General features: G+C 37.2%; 1 protein-coding gene across 7 annotated transcripts in view; it reads right to left on the minus strand.

The window, feature by feature from the left end:
- The window catches only part of DNAH12 (dynein axonemal heavy chain 12), a 221,669-nt gene that overhangs the window by 100,342 nt on the left and 97,674 nt on the right, over positions 1-23,653 (minus strand). For all 7 annotated transcript variants that reach the window (XM_032868373.1, XM_032868369.1, XM_032868370.1 and 4 more), the window contains 7 exons: positions 22,049-22,232; positions 21,783-21,923; positions 14,888-14,971; positions 14,195-14,383; positions 7,149-7,268; positions 4,662-4,850; positions 3,405-3,556 (listed from right to left, as the gene is read on the minus strand). In XM_032868373.1, coding sequence (XP_032724264.1) covers positions 3,405-3,556; positions 4,662-4,850; positions 7,149-7,268; positions 14,195-14,383; positions 14,888-14,971; positions 21,783-21,923; positions 22,049-22,232 — 1,059 coding nt within the window. The remainder of the gene's footprint in view (positions 1-3,404; positions 3,557-4,661; positions 4,851-7,148; positions 7,269-14,194; positions 14,384-14,887; positions 14,972-21,782; positions 21,924-22,048; positions 22,233-23,653) is intronic.

Raw genomic sequence — 23,653 nt, forward strand, 5'->3', positions numbered from 1 at the left:
TAACAATTATCTCCACAGATGTAACATTTCTATACTCCAAAAACACTCATAAACAAGTAATAACATGCTTTGCTTTACAGCAAAGAAAGCTAAAGTTTGTCTCCTCAGAAAAGCGATGTATTTACACTTTTTATTTGGAGGTAGAGGCAAGAGGGTGCAGTACAGAAGACGAATAAGATGACATTAAGACCAGTTTAGGCTGTTTCAGAGTGGCCAAAAACTAGGTGACAATGAAGTCTAAAGCTAATAGTTACATTATACATGTTGATAGAACTTTAGAATCTAAAATAGCATTTTAGAATGGACTTTAGAATCATTTGTCCAGAAGCAAACTCTAAGGAATTCTCCATTCAGTGGGGCCTCAAGGCAGGGCTTCTCATTCTTGAGTGATCATAATTAATTTAAAAAGGAAAAAAATCCTCTGAATTTATGTTCACAGAACTCTGGGGGAATTCCAGTTTAGAAATACTGTTTAATGATTTAAAAATGTAATACTGACCCTTTGATGGATAACTTGGCATCACCCAATACACAAAGACAAACACAAGGACTGGAACTAAAACTGAGCACCAGAGGTCATCTAAGGGACCCAAATTATGGTAATACTAATTTTAAAAATTATAATCAAAGTACAAACATAAAATTAAAGTTCTTTTAGAACTACAGTGGCCCCTGAAAGTACACCTACATGTTTCAGTCTGATTAACAGTTGCCTTATGGAAAGTTATTTATTTAAAAAAATTTTTAAATAAAATACTATGCTGAACTGGGGGCCCAGGGACCAATAGAAGAAATTTTTAGACAGTGCTCTAGGCGAACTTGGATGACAAAAGGTTATATACTTACTTTCACTATCCTTAACTAAAATGGAGCAATTGTATCAATTGTACCTGTGTCTTTGTCATTAATAGAAATCACAGACATTATTCTAAATATTACAATGGTTACAGTTATCTCAAAAATATCACTTACACTTATTATTCCTTTGAAATTACGATAGGCATCAGACCCACTGATAGATTGTATTAATGTGTCAGTAAAGCAGCATATGTATTACTACCATAGCTCAAATCTGTTAATCAAGTCAAAAAATGGGCAGAAGACATGAACAGACACTTCTCCAAAGACATACAAATGGTTAACAGACACATGAAAAAATGTTCAACATCATTAGCTATCAGGGAAATTCAAATCAAAACCACACTGAGATACCTTACCTTACCCCAGTTAGAATATAGCAAAAATTGACAAGGTAAGAAACAACAATTGTTGGAGAGAATGTGGAGAAAGGGGAACCCTCTTACGTTAATGGTGGAAATGCAAGTTGGTACAGCCACTTTGGAAAACAGTGTGGAGGTTCCTCAAAAAGTTAAAAATAGAGCTACCCTATGACCCAGAAACTGCACTACTGGGTATTTATCCCAAAGATACAGATGCAGTGAAAAGGGGCACATGCACCCTAATGTTCATAGCAGCAATATCCACAACAGCCAAACTGTGGAAAGAGCCAAGGTGCCCTTCAACAGAAAGAATGGATAAAGAAGATGTGGACCATATACAGAATGGAATATTACTCAGCCATCAGAAAGGATGAATATCCAACTTTTGCATCAGCATGGACAGAAATGGAGGAGATTATGCTGAGTGAAATAAGTGAAGCAGAGAAAGTCAATTATCATATGGTTTCACTTATTTGTAGAACATAAGGAATAGCATGGAGGACATTAGGGGAAGGAAGGGAAAAATGAAGGGAGGGGGAACCTAGAGGGGAGATGAACCATGAGAGACTATGGGATGGGAAGATGGCGAGCCTGGTGGTGGGTACTAAGGAGGGCACAGATTGCATGGACCACTGGGTGTTATACACAAACAATGAATCACGGAACACTACATCAAAAACCAATGATGTACCATATGGTGACTAACATAACACAATAAAAAAAAGGAAGAAAAATTTAATATTTTAATGTGTTTCAATAATATGTCCTTTCTTTTTGTAACTATTTGTATGTATTCATTTAAAAGCATTATTCTAAAAATTTTTTTTAAATTTTTAAAAAGCATTATTCTGGCAAATGGCTCATGGCACAGAACCTTTGCAAATTCTCAGAATTTGCAAGTCCATTCCTTGCCTTTTTCTTTTCAGTATTAGCCTTGAAATGCAAAAATGCATATAAGCACTGAGTAATGTACAGAACTGCTGAATAGCTATACTGCACACGGGAAACTAATATAACACTGTATGTTAACTACACTGGATTTAAACTGGTTTTTTTAATGTAACAATAGGGATACAATAATATTCCCTCATGAGCTATTTTTTCTGTGTTTTATTAAACAAGATAAAATTGTCAGAAAATTCACTAAGAAACAGGTTCTTCTTATTTCTAAGATTTATTTATTACTTATTTGACAGAATGAGAGAGCGCAACCGGGTGGGAGGGGGCAGCAGAGGGAGAGGGAGAAGAGCAGGGAGGTTGATGCAGGGCTTGATCCCAGGCCCCTGGGCTCATGACCTGAGCCAAAGGCAGCTGCTTAACCGCCTGAGCCACCCAGGCACCCCAAGAAACAGGTTCTTCATAAAAAAAAAAAAAATCAATCATGACATTCGTGCATATTATATAAGTTTCTCTAGTTTAAATAGTATTAGTGATAAATTATGCCTAATGTTTTAAAAGAAAAATAACTACAAGAATGTTATTAGGAAAACTGGTATGACTATGTCTATAGCACATGCCAGGCTTTTGATCAGTTTCATGTCATCTTTGATGTGCTCTTCTAAGTCTGAGATTTCCACGTTCATCTTAAGTTATGAAGAACTGGCATAGGACATACCTGGGAAATGCTAAATGGGAGAATGTGGATCATAGTTGATACTCAGGAGCAATACAAAACATTTAAGGTAGAATGCTTACCTATTTACCAATAACACTGCAACTGACTTTTAGTCTGCTGTTACTAATACAATAAATATAAGACACCAAAGTTTTTGGTGTAGACAATAGAAAATCTGGATTCTAGGTTTTCCACTAGTAACAGAGGTCACTGTTGGCATGTCAATTAGTTCCACAGGGTCTGTTATCTGAAAACAGATGACCTCCAAGTTTACTTCAAAAAGTCCTATGATCTGGGGCGCCTGGGTGGCTCAGTGGGTTAAAGATATGACTCTTGATTTTGGCTCAGGTCATGATCTCAGGTTTGTGAGATTGAGCCTCACATCAGGCTCTATGCTGCCTCCTTGGGATTCTCTCTCTCCCTCTGCCGCTTTCTCCCACTGTCTCCCTTTCTTAAAAAAAAAAAAAAGAAAGAAAAAAGAAAAAAAAGAAAGAAAGAAAGAAATCCTATGATGCTATTAGAAAGACACTGTTATATTTAAAATGCATGTCCATCACACAGTTTCTTACTTTGCATAGGTAATACTCAAATCCATTAGAAATGTATATCTAATTGTGTCCATTGTAGGGACTATGATATCTTGAATCTTGACAAGTTTTTCTCCTAAATTAGTACTTTTAATTAATTCATTCCAATGGAGCCAGCGTCCTCGGTTTTTCAACTATAAGAAAACATAAGTTTTAAAATATAACAATGCACTTGATATCAGAAAGGCTCTCTAACATACTGATATCATATTTGCTTTTCAAAACCTTAGTTTATCATAATAATAAAATCTTGTAGTAACGATTCACCTAAAATAATGTATATAACATTTTATAGTCTTAAAGTAGATAAATAAGCACCCATGAACCCACCACCCAATTTAAGAAACAAAAAATTTTCTTTGGATTAATCTTCCCTCTGCTTCAGTGTAATGGCTGACATCAAAGAATTTTCCTATTTCCTGGCAAATTGTACATGTATATGGTATGTGTCTGGATGGTGGTAGTTTTGCACGTTTTTTTAGTAATTCATATTCTTAATTTTTTAAGTTTTAGCTTTCATTTCTGCCACATATGCACATATTTTAGAGTCAGAACTTTTAAAGAGGTTGAGAAAAACAGCAGTTTCCCACTCTTTCTCTTCACCAGCCACTACATTTTTACCTCTTTAAGCTGGACATTTGGGGATTCATCCCCAACTCAAAGATATGCTTATGTTATTGCCTCCTGATTTTTTGGTTTTAGAGATGATTTTATTGACTTCCCACTGTGACTAATGAGGATGAAATTCTCTCTTTCTGGTCATATTTTTAAAATTCTCTATTAGCATGGTGTTGGGAAAGATTCCTACACTGGTAGTCAAGAGAGCTAGATTCAAGGTCCTGGTTCTGCTAACCACTTGCCTTCCTAGGCTTGCCTCTTTATCTGTAAATCCTGAGATTTAGGGTAAGTTGTACTTAAGGCTCTCTACAGATCTCATGTCTCTGTGAAGTAAAATTTGCATGAATCAAATGATTATTCAGATGCCTGCTGTTTAAAAGAATCTTTTTGTGAATTTTTTAAAGTGGAGAAAATAGATTTAATTTAAATCTATAAACTGTAAAATAGCCCTAAAGAAAGTTTATCTACACGGTCCACAAGTTAAAGGTGGAGAAAATAAAGAGAAGGACAAAAACGCCAACCACAGAGGTCAAAACATCACTAGGATGGGAACCCAGTTCTACCTTTCGATCCAATACTTGGAGTTTTAGAACTTATCATAACAAACATTTTATATCGTACCTCATACATGTAGTCATAAACCAGACCTTTTTCATCAAACTGGCACTCCCATTTACCCACAGAGTCAGGCACTGGGTTGTATCCGTCTCTTCCCTGTATGATTGACCGTAGGAAAGTATCAAAAACGAACCGACCATTTGTATCACAACTTGCTCCAATGGACCAAATCAAAGAAAACATAAAGCTAGCCTATTGGTTAAAAAGAAAAGTTTAATTTAAACTAATTATTTAGAAGAAATTTTTAACAAATTAAAATTTAACATATTAAGGGGGCCTGGTTAACTTATTTGGAAAAGGCCAGGTATACAAGTGGAATGGAGCACAGCTAAGTCACAGAATTATTTCTCTGGCACTATCTATCTAAATGTAAAATGCCCATAGCAGGGCCCCTGGATGGCTCGGTTGGTCAGGCATCTGCCTCTTGATCTCGGCTCAGGTCTTGATCTCAGGGTTGTGAGTTCAAGCCCCATGTTGGGCTCCATGCTGGGTGTGGAGTCTACTTAAAAATAAATAAATAGGGGCGCCTGGGGGCTCAGTGGGTTAAGCCTCTGCCTTCGGATCAGGTCATGGTCTCAGGGTCCTGGGATCGAGCCCCGCATCGGGCTCTCTGCTCAGCGGGGAGCCTGTTTCTCTCTCTCCACCTTTTTCTCACTCTGCCTGCCTCTCTGCCTACTTGTGATCTCTCTCTCTGTCAAATAAATAAATAAAATCTTTTTTTTAATTAAATAAATAAATAAAAACATAACATGCCCGTATCAAATGATTTAGGAATTCCTCTTTAAGGAGTTTACCCTTAAATATATTCCCACCTGCCAAAATGATGTATGTACAAGAACATTCACTGCAGCACTGTCTGTGCAGCCAAAAATAAGAAGCAACTGTTTTCAAATGGGGTCTATTTGATGAGATTACATTGTGTATTCTGGACTACATGGCAGCTGTTTAAACGAGTAACTCAGTAAGCATATGGGTACGGAACAATCTCCAAGATATACTGCAAAAAAGATGCAAATCAGTATGTGTAGTATGCTCATGTATAAAAATGTATTAAAGAAGAGAATGGATCCAATACCTCTAGCAGGCTACCTAAGGCACTGATAACAGTGGTTTCCTTGAGGGTGGCTACGGCATTGATATGGATAGAAAGCCTACTTTCAGCTTTTGAATTTTACTCTAGGTACGTGCTTTATCCCGTTTAAAAAGTCTTTCAAATACACACATACATGTGCGCGTGCGCGCGCGCGCACACACACACACGTATCATCAAATATATTTATCTTTTGTTTTTTTTTTTTCTTTTAAATAACTTCTTACCCAATGTGGGACTTGAATTCATGACCCTGAGATCAAGGGTCACATGCTCTACTGACTGAGCCTGCCAGGAGCCCCTCAAATATATTTTAAGAGGAACTTTTTAACCAGTTATCAATTTATATTAGTCTTTAAAAGTAATTCTGAACCATTTAAAAAATTAAGGGAGTTTAGGCTTACCAATAGCATGAAACTTTATATGGATAGAGATATAGATACAGTTATAACATGAAGGTCGTATATATAGGTCTATCTCTCTATATACAGATACAGATATAACATGAAGGTTATAAAAGTGAACTATTCCTAAAATGCTTTTAGTTTACAAATAGGTAACACAGATAGGTCTGGAACAATATTAAAAACTAGTTCTGTGACAGGCAGTTCCAAACTTTGGGAGAAAAAGGAAAATAAACTATGCTTCAAACATGTCTGTTCAATTCTTCTAATAACGGTGAAAAGGGAGGAGGAAAGGTGGTGATGATCAGCAGGGAACCCTGGAATGTGAGGTGTCTGAGGTAGAGGACTTTCTGTGGTGACAAGGTGAAGGGGAAGCACTGGGAGGGCACCACTATCACCACAGAGTAGAAGATAAGGTAGACTCAGTAAAGAAGATGAAGGTATTTCTGAATAAGGTGGCAAATGGGAAAGAAGCACAGACCAGGGAAGAGAACCAAATACTCTTTCCTCTGGTTCCCTTAGAGTCCTGTTCTGTGGTCTTCTCTGACATCTAGACATTAGCTACCTGAAGCCCTGACTCCCCATCTAGCGATGTGCTCTATGAACCCTGCTGGCAATGCTCCACCCAGCTGGTTGGATGCCTGTTTCTGGTCTCTTACAGCCAGCTTTTAGCAGCCTACATCATGACTTAAACTTAAGACAAAATCAATTCACCTAAAGTTGTTAATGGATTAATATTAAGTCACCTTATTGTTTATCAAATTATGATCTTTTATAAATAAGAAAACTATTTGGGTTCATTCGCACATATTTTACTTTCTTTAAAATGTTTTTTAAGTCAGAATACCAGGTCAGGGCTACTTCAATGCCTTCAGCTATTCCTTTGGTGCTCACCAAAAAAACAGCTCTGGATCTTATGTCTTCCTCAATGCAATGATCATTTCCAGAGGCAAATTTTATTCTGCAAATAAAAATCATATTAAGTATAAAACCTACCATAATCCAAACACGAATATGCTTGCTTGTAGGATCATTTTCCAGGACATTACAGAGTAATACTTCGAATAGGCGTGTGAGAGATACAACTGCATTGCTATCGCTTGTAGGAATCAGTTCCTGCAAAGTGAAAAGAGTAAGATAGTTTATTTTCATTTTCTTTGGAGAACAAAAAAACAAATATTTCATAAAAAATGAAAGTGTGGGTGAGGATGTGGAGAAAAGGAACACCTGTGCACTGTTGGTGGGAATACAAATGGTGTAACCACTCTGGAAAACAGCATGGAGGCTCTTGGAAAAAATTGAAAATAGGAGTCCCATGTGATCCAGTAATTCCACTTCTGGGTATTTACCCAGAGAAAATTAAAACACAAATTCAAAAGCATATAAGCACACCTGTACATTGGAGCATTATTCACGATAGACAAGATATGCAAGCAACCCAAGTGCCCATCGATAGATGAATGAAGAAGTATGGTATATATACAATGGAATGTTATTCAGCCTTAAAAAAAGAAAGATCTTGCCATTGTCAACAACTTGGACGGACCTACAGGGTATTATGCTAAGTAAAATAAGTCAGACAGAAAATGAAGTTAATGGAATGAATTTGTATTTTGGAATCATAATTCTGGTAGAAGATGTAGACTAGACTAGAACAGCTCTATTATGTTGATTCAGGTAGGAAATTACAAAAGTCAGAACTGAGGCTATCATAAGAGGAAGGAGGGGTGGTCAGAGGAACCTGGATGGAAAGGAGAAGAGAGGACAGACAAAAGTTAGCAAGGAAGAAAAAGTCAACAGATGCTGGGGACTAACTAGATGTGAAAAATATGGGAATAAATTATGAGAAGAAAATCCATCACTCATCAGAAAGATGGTTTAAAAAAAAAGAAAGATGGAGCCTATCTTCTATTATTTGCAACACATAATATTAGTTTTAAAATGAAAAAATTGAAAAATGACTTTATATTTTCTCTCTGAAGACACTGTACAAAATTTTCATGAAGTGGAATTCATTTTCTCTTATGTGCAGAATATTTTTCCAATCTCTAAAATAATATTTTGGGGTGAAAAAAATCTACTGAATAGCCCTTTTCCCTTACCAATATCAATATACTTATACATAAGTGACTAATGTGTGTGAATGTGTGTGTGTACATGTGAGGGGGCTTGAAAGGTGGTCCTCAAAAAGAGAGGCCCATGTCCTATCCCAGGAACTCATGAACGTGATCCTATTTGGAAAAGGGGTCTTGGAAGATGTAGTTAAAGATCTCAAGATGAGGAGATCATTCTGAAATATCTGACCCTAAATCCTTTTAGGAATCACACAGTGAAGAGACAGAGTAGAGGCCAGGTGAGCTTAAAGGAAGAGATGGGAGTTAACACAGACAGTAAGCAAGGAATGCCTAGAGGCCAAAGCTGGGAGACTTAGGAAAAGATTCCCCCTTAGAGCTTTCAGAGGAAGCTCGGCCCTGCCAACATCTTGATTTCAGACTTGTAGCCTCAGGACTATGACAGAATAAATTTCTGTTGCTTCAAATCACCAGGTTTGTGGTAATTTGTTATAAAAGTCCTAAGTAACTAATATATAAAGTTTTCTCCTAAACTACTAAAAATACATGTCAATTTTAAAAGCCACATATTTAAAATACTTTTAAGATATGGAAAATGATTGGGAATTTTAAAGCTTTAGTTACCGTAGTTTTATCCAAAGAGTTCAACAGGCACTCATTTTACCTCTGGGTTTATTCAGGTATAACTTAAGCAATAGAAAACCAAAGGTGAATATAACTATAATGGTGGTGGATAAATCACTTTTAATTCTGCTATAAAAGTTAAAAGCTAAAAGTATTTTTTTAAGATTTTATTTATTTATTTGACAGAGATCACAAGCAGGCAAACAGGCAGGCAGAGAGGAGGGAAAGCAGGCTCCCTGCTGAGCAGAAAGCCCGATGTGGGGCTTGATCCCAGGACCCTGGGTTCATGGCCTGAGCCGAAGGCAGAGGCTTAACCCACTGAGCCACCCAGACGCCCCTAAAAGCTAAAAGTATTAAAGCTACTATAAATTATGTTAATGGATACATAATCCAAATCAATGTTACTATGACATCAATAGCATATGATGTGGAGGGGAACGAGGTAAAAGTGGAGAGTTCTGGTATACAAATGAAGTTATTAGCTTAAAATAGACTGTTATAACTCTAAGATACTTTACATAAGCCCCTTAGTAACCACTAAGAAAATACCTATAGAAATCACACAAAAGAAAGAATCGAAACCTATCAATACAAAAACAAAATAATGAAACACAAAAGAAGGCACCAAGAGAGAAATGAAGGACAAAAAAAAAAAAAAAAAAAAAAAAAAACAAAAAAAAAAAAAAACAGAAAACAGTTAACAAAGTTGCAATAGTAAATCCTTCCCTATCAAAATTACTTTAAATGTGAGCATCTTAAATTCCCCAATAAAGAGTAGCTGAATAGCCGAAGAGATGGAAAACCAAGATTCAATTATATGCTGTCTAGAAGTAACAACAGGCTGAAATGAAGGTATAGAAAAAGAGCCTGATAGACTGAAGTAGTGATCAAAAACTTCCCAGAGAAAAGTCCAGATGACCTCAGAGCTGAATTCTACCAAACATTCAAAGAATTAATACCAATTCTTCTTAAACTCTTCCAAAAACTATGGGCACCTGGGTGGCTCAGTGGGTTAACTGTCTGCCTTCAGCTCAGGTCATGATCCCACAGTCCCAGAATCGAGTCACCCTGCTTATTCTCTCGCAGTCTCTCTCTCTCACATAAATAAGTAAAAATTAAAAAAAAAAAAAAAACTCGTCCAAAAAATAGAAGTGGAGGAAATACTTCTAAGCTCATTTTTCAGGCTAGAATCACCCTCATACCAAAACCAGATAAAGACATCACAAAAACAGAAAATTATAAGCCAATATCTCTGAGGCATATAGATGCAAAAATCCTCAGTAAAATACTAGCAAACTGAATTCAATTCACCAAAAAGATTATATACCATAACCAAGTGGGATTTATCCCTGGGACACAAGGTATATGCAAATCAATCAATGTGTTATACACATTAACAAAATGAAAGACAAAAATCACATGATCATCTCATAAATTCAGGAAAAGTATTTAACAAAGTTCAACCACCATTTGTGATAAAAAAAAAAAAAAACTCTCAACAAGAGTTGCCTGGGGGCGCCTGGGTGGCTCAGTGGATTAAAGCCTCTGCCTTCAGCTCAGGTCATGATCTCAGGGTCCTGACATCGAGCCCCACATCGGGCTCTCTGCTCAGCGGGGAGCCTGCTTCCCTCCTCTCTCTCTCTGCCTGCTTCTCTGCCTACTTGTGATCTCTGTCAAATAAATAAAAATCTTAAAAAAAAAAAAAAGAATGGCTAATTTGAAATAAATATTAAAAAAAAAAAAAAAGAGTTGCCTGGATGGCTCAATTGGTTAAGAGTCTGCCTTCGGCTCAGGTCATGATCCCAGGGTCTTTGGATCTAGTCGAATTGGCCTCCTTGCTTAGCCAGGAGCCTGCTTCTCCCTCTAACTGCCACTTCCCCTGCTTGTGCGCTCTCTGACAAATAAAATCGAAAAAATAAAAAACCTCAACAAAATAGATATAAAGGGAAATCTATGCAATAAAATAGAGGACATTTATGAAAAGCCCACAACTAAAATCATAATCCATGGGATAAAACTGAAAACTCTTCCTCTAAGATTTGGTCTGAGGCAAGGATGCATACTCTCACCACTTCTTTTCAGCAAGAAGTACTAAGTAGAGCAATCAGAAAAGAAATAAAAGGCAACCAAATCAAAAAAGAAGTAAAATGATTTCTATTTGCAGATGACATGATCCTATATGTAGAAATCCCTAAAGATTTATAAATAAATACAGTAAGGACCTATTTAGAAACTGTCCCTGCTCCCCTTCCCCCAGGGGATTTACTTGGAGACAAGTCCCGGAAACCATCTTCAGGTAACAAAGCCCAGATACAAGGGTGGGTCAGGCCAGGTGGAGACATCCGATCAGTGGAGGGATGCATACTGTCTCCCTGGTTACCAAGAAGTATGGGCCCCGCCCTTTGGGCGCCAATCCCAATCAAGGTGTAATAGGCTGGTTCAAATGTCTACTAGGGTAAATTGTAACCCAATTGGTCACCTAGCATCACTGTGGAGTTTCCTGTGTGTGTTATAATCTCATTGGCCACCTGTGCGTGGCCAGGCCCGACCGCATGGCCTTTGCCCTTAAAAGCTAGACTGTGAAACAGAGAAGGGTCGCTCTCTCTTGTAAGAGGTGCGTCCCCGAACGTTCGGTTAGATTCTTGATGCTTGGCGCGAAATAAAGCTTTGCTTGACCTTCACTTTGTATCAGTCTCGCTCCTTTAATCACAGACCCATTATTGGGGCATAACAAATACCTTTTAGAACAAACAAACTCAGTAAAGTTACAGAGTACAAAACCAACATACAGAGGGTGCCTGGGTGGCTCAGTTGGTTAAGCTTCTGCCTTTGGCTCAGGTCATGATCCCAAGATACTGTGATCGAGTCCCACATCAGGCTCCCTGCTCAGGGAGAAGCCTGCTTCTCCCCCTCCCACTCCCTTTGTTTGTGTTCCCTCTCTCACTGTCTCCCTCCCCATCAAATATGTAAGTAAAACCTTAAAAAAAATACAAAAGTCAATTGCATTTGTTTACACCAACAATGATCTATCTGAAGAGGGAATCAAGAAAACAATCCCATTTATGATCGCATCAAAAAGAATAAAATACTTAGGCATAAACTCAACCAAGAACATGAAAGACCTGTATATTGAAAACTATAAAACATTATTGAAAGAAATTGAACACACAAATAAACAGAAAAACATCCTGTGTTTACAGATTGGAAAAATTAACATTGTTAAAATGCCCATAGTACCTAAAGTGATCTATAAATTCAATGCAATCTCTATTGAAATTCCAATGGCATTTTTTTCAAAAATAAAAATCTAAAATTTGTGTGGAACCACAAAAGACTCCAAATAGCCAAAATAATCTTATGAACAGAATTGAAAGTATCACATATCCTGGTTTGAAATTATATTACAAAGCTCCAGTAACAAAAACAGTATGTTACTGGCATAAAAATAGACATAAAAACCAATGAAGCAGAATAAAAAATCCAAAATAAATCCAAGTATATAGAGTCAACTGATCTTCAACAAGAACAAGAATACACAACAGGTGGCAGGGGGTGCACCTGGGTGGCTGAGTCACTGGAGTGTCCGACTCTTGGTTTTGGCTCAAGTCATGATCTCATAGTTCATGATATTGAGCCCTGTGAGGGGCTCCATGAGCAGCAAGGAGGCTGCTGAAGCTACACTCTCTCTCTCCCCTGACCCTCCCCCTTTCACGCACACATTCTCTCTCTGAAGTAAATAAATAAACCTTAAAAAAAAAAGTACACAATGAGAAAAAGACGGTCTCTTCAATAAATAGTATTGGGAAAATTGGATAGATACATGTAAAAGAATGTAACTGGACCCTTATTTTACTCCATACACCAAAATCAACTCAAAACGGGTTCAAGACTTAAATGTAAAATCTGAAACCATAAAAATCCCTGAAGAAAATGTGGGGGGGAAGCTCCTAAACATCGACCTTGGTAATAATTTTTTTGGATAGGACAAAAACTCAGACAACAAAAGCAAAAATAAAGTGGGACTATATCAAACTAAAAGTTCCTACACAGCAATGGAAATGATCAACAAAATGAAAAGGCAGCCTATAAATTGAGGGAAAATATGTGCAAACCATATATCTCATAAGGGGTTAATATTCAAAATATATAAGGAACTCACATAATTTAATAGCCAAAAAAACAAACTATTGAATTTAAAAATTCGCAAAGGATCTAACCAGACACTTTTTCTAGAGAAGACATACAAGGGGCTAATAAGTGTATAAGAAGGCATTCAACATCACTAATCATCAGAGAAATGCAAATCAAAACCAAATTATCACTTCACACCTGTTAGGAAGATTATAAAGATGAAAGGTGACAAATCTTGGTGAGGATGTGGGCCAAAAAGAACCCTTGTGCGCTGTTGGTGGGAAAGTAAACTGGTACAGCCACTGTGGAAAACTGTGGAAGATCCTCAAAAAGACTAATGATAGAACTACTTAGTGATCCAGCAATCCCTCTTCAGGACATGAAATCAGTACCTCAAAGATATATCTGCACGCCCATGCATTATTCCCAATAGCCAAGATATGGGCACAAACTGTTGATGGACGAATGGATAAAGAAATTGTTCTATAAATACCTATAATGGAATGTTATTCAGACTTAAAAATAAAAGAGAGATCCTGTTACTTGTAACAACATGGATGAACTTTAAGACATTATGATAAGTGAAAAAAGTCAGATACAGAAAGGAAAAAATTGCATGATGTCACTTATATGCAGAATCTGAAAGTTGAATGCATAGAACCAGAGTAAAATGGTGATTACAAGGTTTGGTAGGGAGGGGGTAAAGGGAAGACACCAGGTAAAGGGCACAAAGTTGTACTTATATTTAAAATTATAAATTATAAAATATAAATATATTTTATATATTATATATCATGCTATATATAATATATAAATAATATATAAATAAAATGTAAAATTATAAATTATCAAATATTAAAAATTTAAAAATGAAACCTAGAGAGACACACATACCTGAGTACAAACATAACTAAGGGGATCTGAATAAGATCAGTTGATAGTATCAATGTCAATATCCTAGTTGTGATATAATACAGCCTTGCAAAATGTTACCATCAGGAGAAACTGGGTTAAATTGTGCATGGGATCTATTATTCTTAAAATTGCATGTGAATTACTGATTGTCACAATAAACATCCCATTTTAAAAAGTGTATACCAAATGTCTAAGGGGAAACTGATTTTAGTTATTCACCCTACTATTGTGATTTTAGACTTATGTCAAGTTGAATGGAAACTAAAGAAACTTGAACAGGTCAAAGAATTACAGTGTTACCTTGCAGTTTCTCTTACGAAGCTTTAAAGCGGGCTTTATCAACCAGTCAAAAAGTCCTTTCAGGAGAGCCTGATGATCTGGTTCCTGCAGAGGTCCTTTCAGGGAATTCAACCACGAGGACACAAGTGGTTCCCATCCTAACTGCGACGGTTCCAAATAAATCATGCCACAGCGGCTTACGGTGGCTGGCTAGAGAAAAAAGACGTTTTCTTTTTCCAGTGTTGCTCTTATGCCACTAGCCCTTATCAATTACTTCCTTGAATGACCTATGCTGCCTTTCATGATCCAGCTCCTGTCGTCCGCGACAGCCTCACATATATTAGACGACATGTTTGCAGTTACAGTTCCTCAGACACATCATGGCTTCAGGTCCTTACATGTCGTCTTGTCGTGATTTGGAATGCCCCGCCCCAACTAGAGAAGTGTTACCCCTCAAAACCAGATCAAACACTCAGACATTTTCCATGGTTGTCCTCTACCCATTCCCTTCTTAGACACTCACCTCCTCCATATTCTTACTTATGTGTGGCCATATAGTGGGATTATTTATTAGCATGCTTCTTAGCCTCCTTAAATATACTACGTCTTGTTCATCTTAGTATTCCTGGGGCCTAACTGGTCTTCTGAGGCATCAAACATACTTACTGACCAAGCGAACACACAAACTACTGTTATATTAAAATATGAACTTACTGAGGCCTGGGAAAGGTCCATTGCTTCAAAGATGAGGCTCATTTGAGGGGACATCTGAATGATTTCTCCACTCATAAGGCAAAGCTAAAAGCAATTATTTTTCAAATGTTTATTTTTTAAAAACTCAAACTTCTCAGATAAAAATGTATTCTATGTATAAGATAATGTATACCCTGTGATATAATATTGTAAGTATTAAAACAGAAGCCAGAAAATTGTAATTCTAGGTCTAGCTCTGTCAGTTACTGGGTAAACAAGTACATAACATCTCTGAGTCTACAAACAGGGATAATTTCTCCTCCATAGAGTTAGGCAGGAGGAGAAATACATGACATACTGCAAAAATCCTAGATAAATCTCCGTTCTTATTATTAATAAAATTACACAAAATGCTCCAGACTTTATAAAATTGTCAGAAGACCTCTTTATTAGTAAAAAAGAGAGAAATTGAAAACAGAGAATACTATGAACACTCAGGTACCCATCTCCTGGACTTAACCGATGTTAACATTTTGCCACATTTGCTTCATTTTTTAAAACAGTATTTTGAAGAGCATTATGCATACCATGGCATTCTACAACCAAATAGGTCAATATTTATCTCGCAAAAGTAAGGAGTTTTCTATGTGACCACAATAACATTATCACAGCTAACAAAATTACCAATAACTCCTTAATATCATGTAATACTCAGCCACTACTCAAATTTCCTCAGTTGTATTAGAAATGATTTTCAACTGATTCTTCAAACCAAAATTCAACCAAAAAGCCATCTTATCTTTTCAATCTCTTTAGCTTCTCCCTTTGGAATTATCATTAATTTTCAATAATTTTAACAATTAGTATTGTTGAAAAAAATTAGTATTGTTGATATTCCAAGTTAATTCATTAAGTCTTTTTTTCAATTCTTCCTCTTCACTTATTTTTAAGTGTTTCTTCTCTACCACCACCACTGCAGTCCCAGATTTGCCCCTATCTAGTTATATGTCAACAAGGCAGCATTTAACATTCCTGGACTTTTTTTTTTTTTTTTTAGGATTTGAACCAAGGCAACCTGGCCTTATAGTCTGTGTTTTTATTATTCTTTTTAAATATTTTTTTAATTTTTAAATTAACATATAATGTATTATTAGCCCCAGGGGTACAGGTCTGTGAATTGTCAGGTTTATACACTTCATAGCACATACCTTCCCCAATGTCCTAGACCTGTTTCTTCTCTATAAAATAAATGAATGGTCTAGAGCTGGAGTGTCTAATACATTAGCTAGCAGTCATATGTGGCTATTTATAATTTTATCTAATTAAATCTAATTAATTGAACTAATGAAGCAATTTAATCTTTAGTTAAAATTAAATAAAATTGAAAGTCAGTTCTTCAATTGTACTAAGCCCCATTTTAAAAAAGATTTAATTATTCTTTTTTTTTTAATAATTTTATTTTTTATAAACATATATATATATTTTTCCCCCCAGGGGTACAGGTGTGTGAATCTCCACGTTTACACACTTCACAGCACTCACCATAGCACATACCCTACCCAATGTCCATAACCCCCCCTCCCAACCCCCCTCTGCCCAGCAACCCTCAGTTTGTTTTGTGAGATTAAGAGTCACTTATGGTTTGTCTCCCTCCCAATCCCAACTTGTTTCATTTACTCTTCTCCTACCACATTAACCCCCCATGTTGCATCTCCTCTCCCTCATATCAGGGAGATCATATGATAGTTGTCTTTCTCTGATTGACTTATTTCGCTAAGCATGATACCCTCTAGTTCCATCCACGTTGTTGCAAATGGCAAGATTTCATTTCTTTTGATGGCTGCATAGTATTCCATTGTGTGTATATACCACATCTTCTTTATCCATTCGTCTGTTGATGGACATCTAGGTTCTTTCCATAGTTTGGCTATTGTAGACATTGCTGCTATAAACATTCGGGTGCACGTGCCCCTTCGGATCACTACGTTTGTATCTTTAGGGTAAATACCCAGCAGTGCAATTGCTGGGTCATAGGGTAGTTCTATTTTCAACATTTTGAGGAACCTCCATGCTGTTTTCCAGAGTGGTTGCACCAGCTTGCATTCCCACCAACAGTGTAGGAGGGTTCCCCTTTCTCCGCATCCTCGCCAGCATGTCATTTCCGGACTTGTTAATTTTAGCCATTCTGACTGGTGTGAGGTGGTATCTCATTGTGGTTTTGATTTGTATTTCCCTGATACCGAGTGATATGGAGCACTTTTTCATGTGTCTGTTGGCCATCTGGATGTCTTCTTTGCAGAAATGTCTGTTCATGTCTTCTGCCCATTTCTTGATTGGATTATTTGTTCTTTGGGTGTTGAGTTTGCTAAGTTCTTTATAGATTTTGGACACTAGCCCTTTATCTGATATGTCGTTTGCAAATATCTTCTCCCATTCTGTCAGTTGTCTTTTGGTTTTGTGAACTGTTTCCTTTGCTGTGCAAAAGCTTTTGATCTTGATAAAATCCCAATAGTTCATTTTTGCCCTTGCTTCCCTTGCCTTTGGCGATGTTCCTAGGAAGATGTTGCTGCGGCTGAGGTCAAAGAGGTTGCTGCCTGTGTTCTCAAGGATGTTGATGGATTCCTTTCTCACATTGAGGTCCTTCATCCATTTTGAGTCTATTTTCGTGTGTGGTGTAAGGAAATGATCCAATTTCATTTTTCTGCATGTGGCTGTCCAATTTTCCCAACACCATTTATTGAAGAGGCTGTCTTTTTTCCATTGGACATTCTTTCCTGCTTTGTCGAAGATTAGTTGACCATAGAGTTGAGGGTCTATTTCTGGGCTCTCTATTCTGTTCCATTGATCTATGTGTCTGTTTTTGTGCCAGTACCATGCTGTCTTGATGATGACAGCTTTGTAATAGAGCTTGAAGTCCGGAATTGTGATGCCACCAACTCTGGCTTTCTTTTTCAATATTCCTTTGGCTATTCGAGGTCTTTTCTGGTTCCATATAAATTTTAGGATTATTTGTTCCATTTCTTTGAAAAAAAATGGATGGTACTTTGATAGGAATTGCATTAAATGTGTAGATTGCTTTAGGTAGCATAGACATTTTCACAATATTTATTCTTCCAATCCAGGAGCATGGAACATCTTTCCATTTCTTTGTGTCTTCCTCAATTTCTTTCATGAGTACTTTATAGTTTTCTGTGTATAGATTCTTAGTCTCTTTGGTTAGGTTTATTCCCAGGTATCTTATAGTTTTGGGTGCAATTGTAAATGGGATTGACTCCTTAATTTCTCTTTCTTTTGTCTTGTTGTAGGTGTAGAGAAATGCAACTGATTTCTGTGCATTGATTTTATATCCTGACACGTTACTGAATTCCTGTACAAGTTCTAGCAGTTTTGGAGTGGAGTCTTTTGGGTTTTCCACATATAGTATCATATCATCTGCGAAGAGTGATAGTTTGACTTCTTCTTTGCCGATTTGGATGCCTTTAATTTTTGTTGTCTGATTGCTGAGGCTAGGACTTCTAGTACTATGTTGAATAGCAGTGGTGATAACGGACATCCCTGCCGTGTTCCTGACCTTAGCGGAAAAGCTTTCAGTTTTTCTCCATTGAGAATGATATTTGCGATGGGTTTTTCATAGATGGCTTGGATAATATTGAGGTATGTGCCCTCTATCCCTACACTTTGAAGAGTTTTGATCAGGAAGGGATGCTGTACATTGTCAAATGCTTTTTCAGCATCTATGGAGAGTATCATATGGTTCCTGTTTTTTCTTTTATTAATGTGTTGTATCACATTGATTGATTTGCGGATGTTGAACCAACCTTGCAGCCCTGGAATAAATCCCACTTGGTTGTAGTGAATAATCCTTTTAATGTACTGTTGAATCCTATTGGCTAGTATTTTGGTGAGAATTTTTGCATCTGTGTTCATCAAGGATATTGGTCTGTAGTTCTCTTTTTTGATGGGATCCTTGTCTGGTTTGGGGATCAAGGTGATGCTGGCCTCATAAAATGAGTTTGGAAGTTTTCCTTCCATTTCTATTTTTTGGAACAGTCTCAGGAGAATAGGAATTAGTTCTTCTTTAAATGTTTGGTAGATTCCCCCGGGAAGCCATCTGGCCCTGGGCTTTTGTTTGTTTGGAGATTTTTGATGACTGTTTCAATCTCGTTACTGGTTATGGGTCTGTTCAGGCTTTCTATTTCTTCCTGGTTCAGTTGTGGTAGTTTATATATCTCTAGGAATGCATCCTAATTATTTTTTTATTATATGTTAGTCACCATACAGTAAATCATTAGTTTTTGATGTAGTGTTCCATGATTCATTGTTTGTATATAACACCTAGTGCTCCATGCAATATGTGCCCTCCTTAATACCCATCACCAGGCTCACCCATCCCCCTAAGCCCCTCTCCTCTAAAACCCTCAGTTTGTTTCTCGGAGTCCATAGTCTCTCATGGTTTGTCTCCCCCTCTGATTTCCCCCCTTCATTTTTCCCTTTCTTCTAATGTCCTCCATGCTATTCCTTATGTTCCACATATAAATGAAACCATATGATAATTGTCTTTCTCTGCTTGACTTATTTCAATTAGTATAATCTTCTCCAGTTCCATCCATGTTGATGCAAATGTTGGGTACTCATCCTTTCTGATGGCTGAGTAATATTCCACTGTATATATGGACCATATAATTTCTACACCCAGCATGGGGCCTGAACTTACAACCCTGAGATCAAGAGTCACATGCTCTACTGACCAAGCCAGCCAGGCAACCCTGTACTAAGCCATGTTTCAAAGGCTCAGTAGCCAGCCACATGTGACTAGTAGCTATCTTCTTAGACAATGCAAATATTTCCATCACAGAACATTCTACTGGACAGTGGTGGTTTTGAATACTTTTCATTTCCTACCAGATTATTTCAGCAAACATTCTATTTGCTTCAATTTTGGGAAGTAAAGTCAGTTTTCTCCTCACTCTCCCATGGTGTTTTCCAAATACTCTACCCCATCCTCTCTACCCCCTGCTCCTTTGACAGCCATGCTTGCTGCTATCACTCACCAGCAGCCAAGCATCCCCATCATTAGCTAAAGCCTTTGATACTTGGCTCAATTTCTTTCTCTCTGCTATAACTCTGGCCTGATCCAGTGTTCATGAAAAGGAACATCTCAACATGGCAGCCCCTCAGATCTTTGACTACATTTTCTTCACTTACTTTCTTCTCATTCCAGTCATCCACTTTATATACCTTGGAACCGTCTCTCCTGGAACACTACACAATTCTGAAATACTAAATCCAGGCATGCCCATCTCTTTCTGCAGCCTCCTATCCAGTCAGTGCTCTCACCGATCGATCGACTCCTCCTACATTTGCTCTTCATCTGCATATCCCTCCTGTTTTCACTTCCCTCGTTATTAAGCAGCTTTTGTTCTATGGTCTAGCACTTCTGGCCCCCTCATGCCAGTATCTTTAAAGTCTTTGTGTACTTCAGGTGTGGCACCATCATCTACACTCACATCCAAGCTGCTTAGACTGTTAGGGAAAATCCCTCGAAGGCAGACCTTGGCACTACTACTAATCCTCAGATAGGCTTCAGTGCTTTCTTAGGCAGCTCTCTTTCCCATTTTCCATTATAGGTAATTTAAATCTTCCCCTTTTCTCCTCCAATATGCAACAAACCAGGGTCTACCATGTCACACAATCAATCGATCAATCAATCATAAAAAGGATTTGCCTTCCAATTTCCACTATCAAATCCATACATTTACCTATATCTACACCTATCCTTTCCTGCTTCCCTCTTATCCAATATGAGAAAATCCTCCCACCTGGCTCTGAATCAGACCCTTATTAGCCCCTCTCTTATGATTCAATACTATTTCTTAGCTCAATCAATGTAACTGAAAGAAAGAATATGAATAAGTGCTCAACTACCTAGGACAATGTGTTGGCATATTTGTTTGAATGCTAATTAATTTGCTTATTTAATAGCATAGTTATTTCATGTGTGAAAATAAATCATAATATATTCATATAGTAGAATACTAATGCAGACATAAAAAGAATAAATAAAATGGAACTGCAACTACATGAATATCATGGATACCATCTGACCATAAGAAGAAAAGCACTAAGAAGTAGGATTCTATATTCATGAACTTCAAGAACCAAAAAAAGTAATTTATCAGAAGTCGGAATAGTGCTTGCCCCTGGGGGAGGGTGTACTGATTCAGAAGGAACATGAGCGAACCTTGTAAGTGCAAGAAATTTCATGCATCTTTATTTAAATGATGGTTATGAGACTGTACACTTAGGTTTTAAAAAGCACAGAACTCAAAATTAGTCACATTTTATAGTTTACATGTTACCTGGCAACTACAACAAACACTAAAGGATTTCCATTTTCTAGATCTTTTGCTTATTCCATGGCTTCTAAGTTAATGTAGCGCATACAAGCCCTGAAGCATTCAATGTTTTCAAAAAGGAATTAGGCCTTTTTATTTCCTCCTAAAATATTAAGGTTCTGTAAGAAACCGTGAGCCTGGAGTCACTTAACAACTTAACATCTATTACGTTACTGTGCTCTCCTGCTAATGCAATGGTTTTAATACCTTTTTATTCTATAAAAAAAATTAAGCAGAGGATTTACTACAGCATAGTTTTCATTGAACAGATAATTTATAAACTTATTAAACTTGCTGCATCCTTTTTTTAAATGTATAATCCTAGTCAATTTGTTGTTGAACATGTAACATTGCTTAAGCATGTCTGCACCTATTTTGCTTTTTTTTTTTAACTGTGGCAAAAAAAACAAACCATTTTACATTAAATCTACCATGTTAACCTTTTCTTAAGTTCACAGTTCAGTAGTGTTTGGTATAGTCACACTGTGCATCAGTTTTGCTTTTAATCCTGATGATTTTACCTTTTTATTGTCATCCAATACTGTATTCATGCTTTCTATCCACAAAGTGTCAATGGGACCATCGAATACAACCCATTTCCGGTCTGGTGTTTCTGACAAAGCAAATTCCCTAAAAGTGTTGGCCACAATACCATCAGTCCACTGGGGAAGAAAACAGAATTGGAAAGCTTCCTTTATAAAACCATAAAGTGATCATATTGAAAACATTTCATATTTCTTAGTTTAATGTACATTGTCACTAAGAGAATATTTATGTTATAGATTACCTCATGAGACACTGGATCAAACTGCCCAAAAAGTTGGCCCATAGTAATGGATTTGGGGTTTACAGTCCGATAAATGACTTTTTCCTCCTCTCCATAGCCACGCTCATTCATAAGAGTTAGAGTGTCAGCCAGTACATGCAGAACTTTTGTCTTTGCAGCAAAAGGCTCTCCTACTAACATGAAACTATTAAGGAAAAGAATTATAGAAGAAGATTCTAAAAAATAATGGTAAATTATTTGTATACTGGTGTTTAAAATACTGGTATTTATAACTTTTGAAATTTTATGAATTTTTCTCAGACATGAGGAGAATACATTTAACTTCTGAACTGGTTGATCTCTAAAATTCTTTACATTAATACCATAATCTACAGAAGAGAATATAACAAAAAAAAATCTCCAAGTGAAAACAAAAACTGAACACTCTTAAGATTGGAAAAAAAGAATGTCTTGGGGCCTCCCAAGGAGAGAAGTGGGATAGGTTCTCATTCCTCAAGTATTTATTTAAGATTTTATATTTTTATTTGATAGAGAGAGAACACAAGCAGGGGGAGTGGGAAAGGGAGAAGCAGGCTTCCCAGTGAGCAGGGAGCCCAATGTGGGGCTCAATCCCAGGACCCTGGGATCATGACCTGCGCTGAAGGCAGATGCGTAAGGACTGAGACACCCAGGCACCCAGTGCTACACCATCCCTCCTTCCCCCGCCCCAGTTCCTCAAGTCTTTACTTGCTATAGTAGTCACTGGTGGTCTTTGCCAAATACTTCTGAATCTCCTCTCTCCTAGCACATAGTAGGATTCTTTGCCCTCTTGTGGAAATTCTAAGTGACTAATGAGTAATAAGTGGAAAACATGGATGTTACTTCCTCAGCGGACATATCATTGCCAGTGAGGGAGCTTACAGAGCTCTCTCCTCACAGAGCTTTTCCCTCTCACACAGCAGTGACCCACCATGTTGAGATGCTGACTGCTCCAACAGCCTGAGACCCTGGGTAATTATGGTGAGCAGATCCTGACTGTTAACCTATAGTGGACATAGTATGAATGAGAAATAACACTTGGTTGTTGTTGTTTTTTTAAGTCACTAAGATTTGGGTCTCAGGGCTGATTGTTTCTAAAGAATAACCTAGCCCATCCTTTCTGACAGAAACTGGTTCCTAGAAGGGGAAAGGTATTCTTGCCATAATAAAAAGACTTAAATATGTGGCACTGGCTTAAAGGCCAGGTTGTGAGTGGCAAATTTAACTGTTATTAGAGGCCAAAAGACTGGGAATTAATGTTATGCAATGATGAAACATTTGGTAAATATGTTCATTAAAGTAACCTGAAAGATAATCTAATGAAAACGAATGAAACTGCCATTTTAGGAAAAAGGATAGTAAACAGATTATTAGTATATAATGCCAGCCAATGGCTACATTTAACAAAGAACTACTGGAAAGAAATGAGCCCAGAAAAAAAAAAAAATGGCCAGTTTGCAAACTAGAATGAAAGAGAATAAAGGGAGTCCAGAAATTCAGGAAACAGCAGGCAATTTACTTTCATCCCCAATTGGTAAAAGATAAATTGAGAAAAGCTTTGAACAACAAACATCTACTCAGCCTGGT

The sequence above is a fragment of the Lontra canadensis genome, unplaced genomic scaffold (genome assembly GCF_010015895.1).
Source record: "Lontra canadensis isolate GAN:19392208 unplaced genomic scaffold, GSC_riverotter_1.0 scaffold35, whole genome shotgun sequence".
NCBI lineage: Eukaryota > Metazoa > Chordata > Mammalia > Carnivora > Mustelidae > Lontra > Lontra canadensis.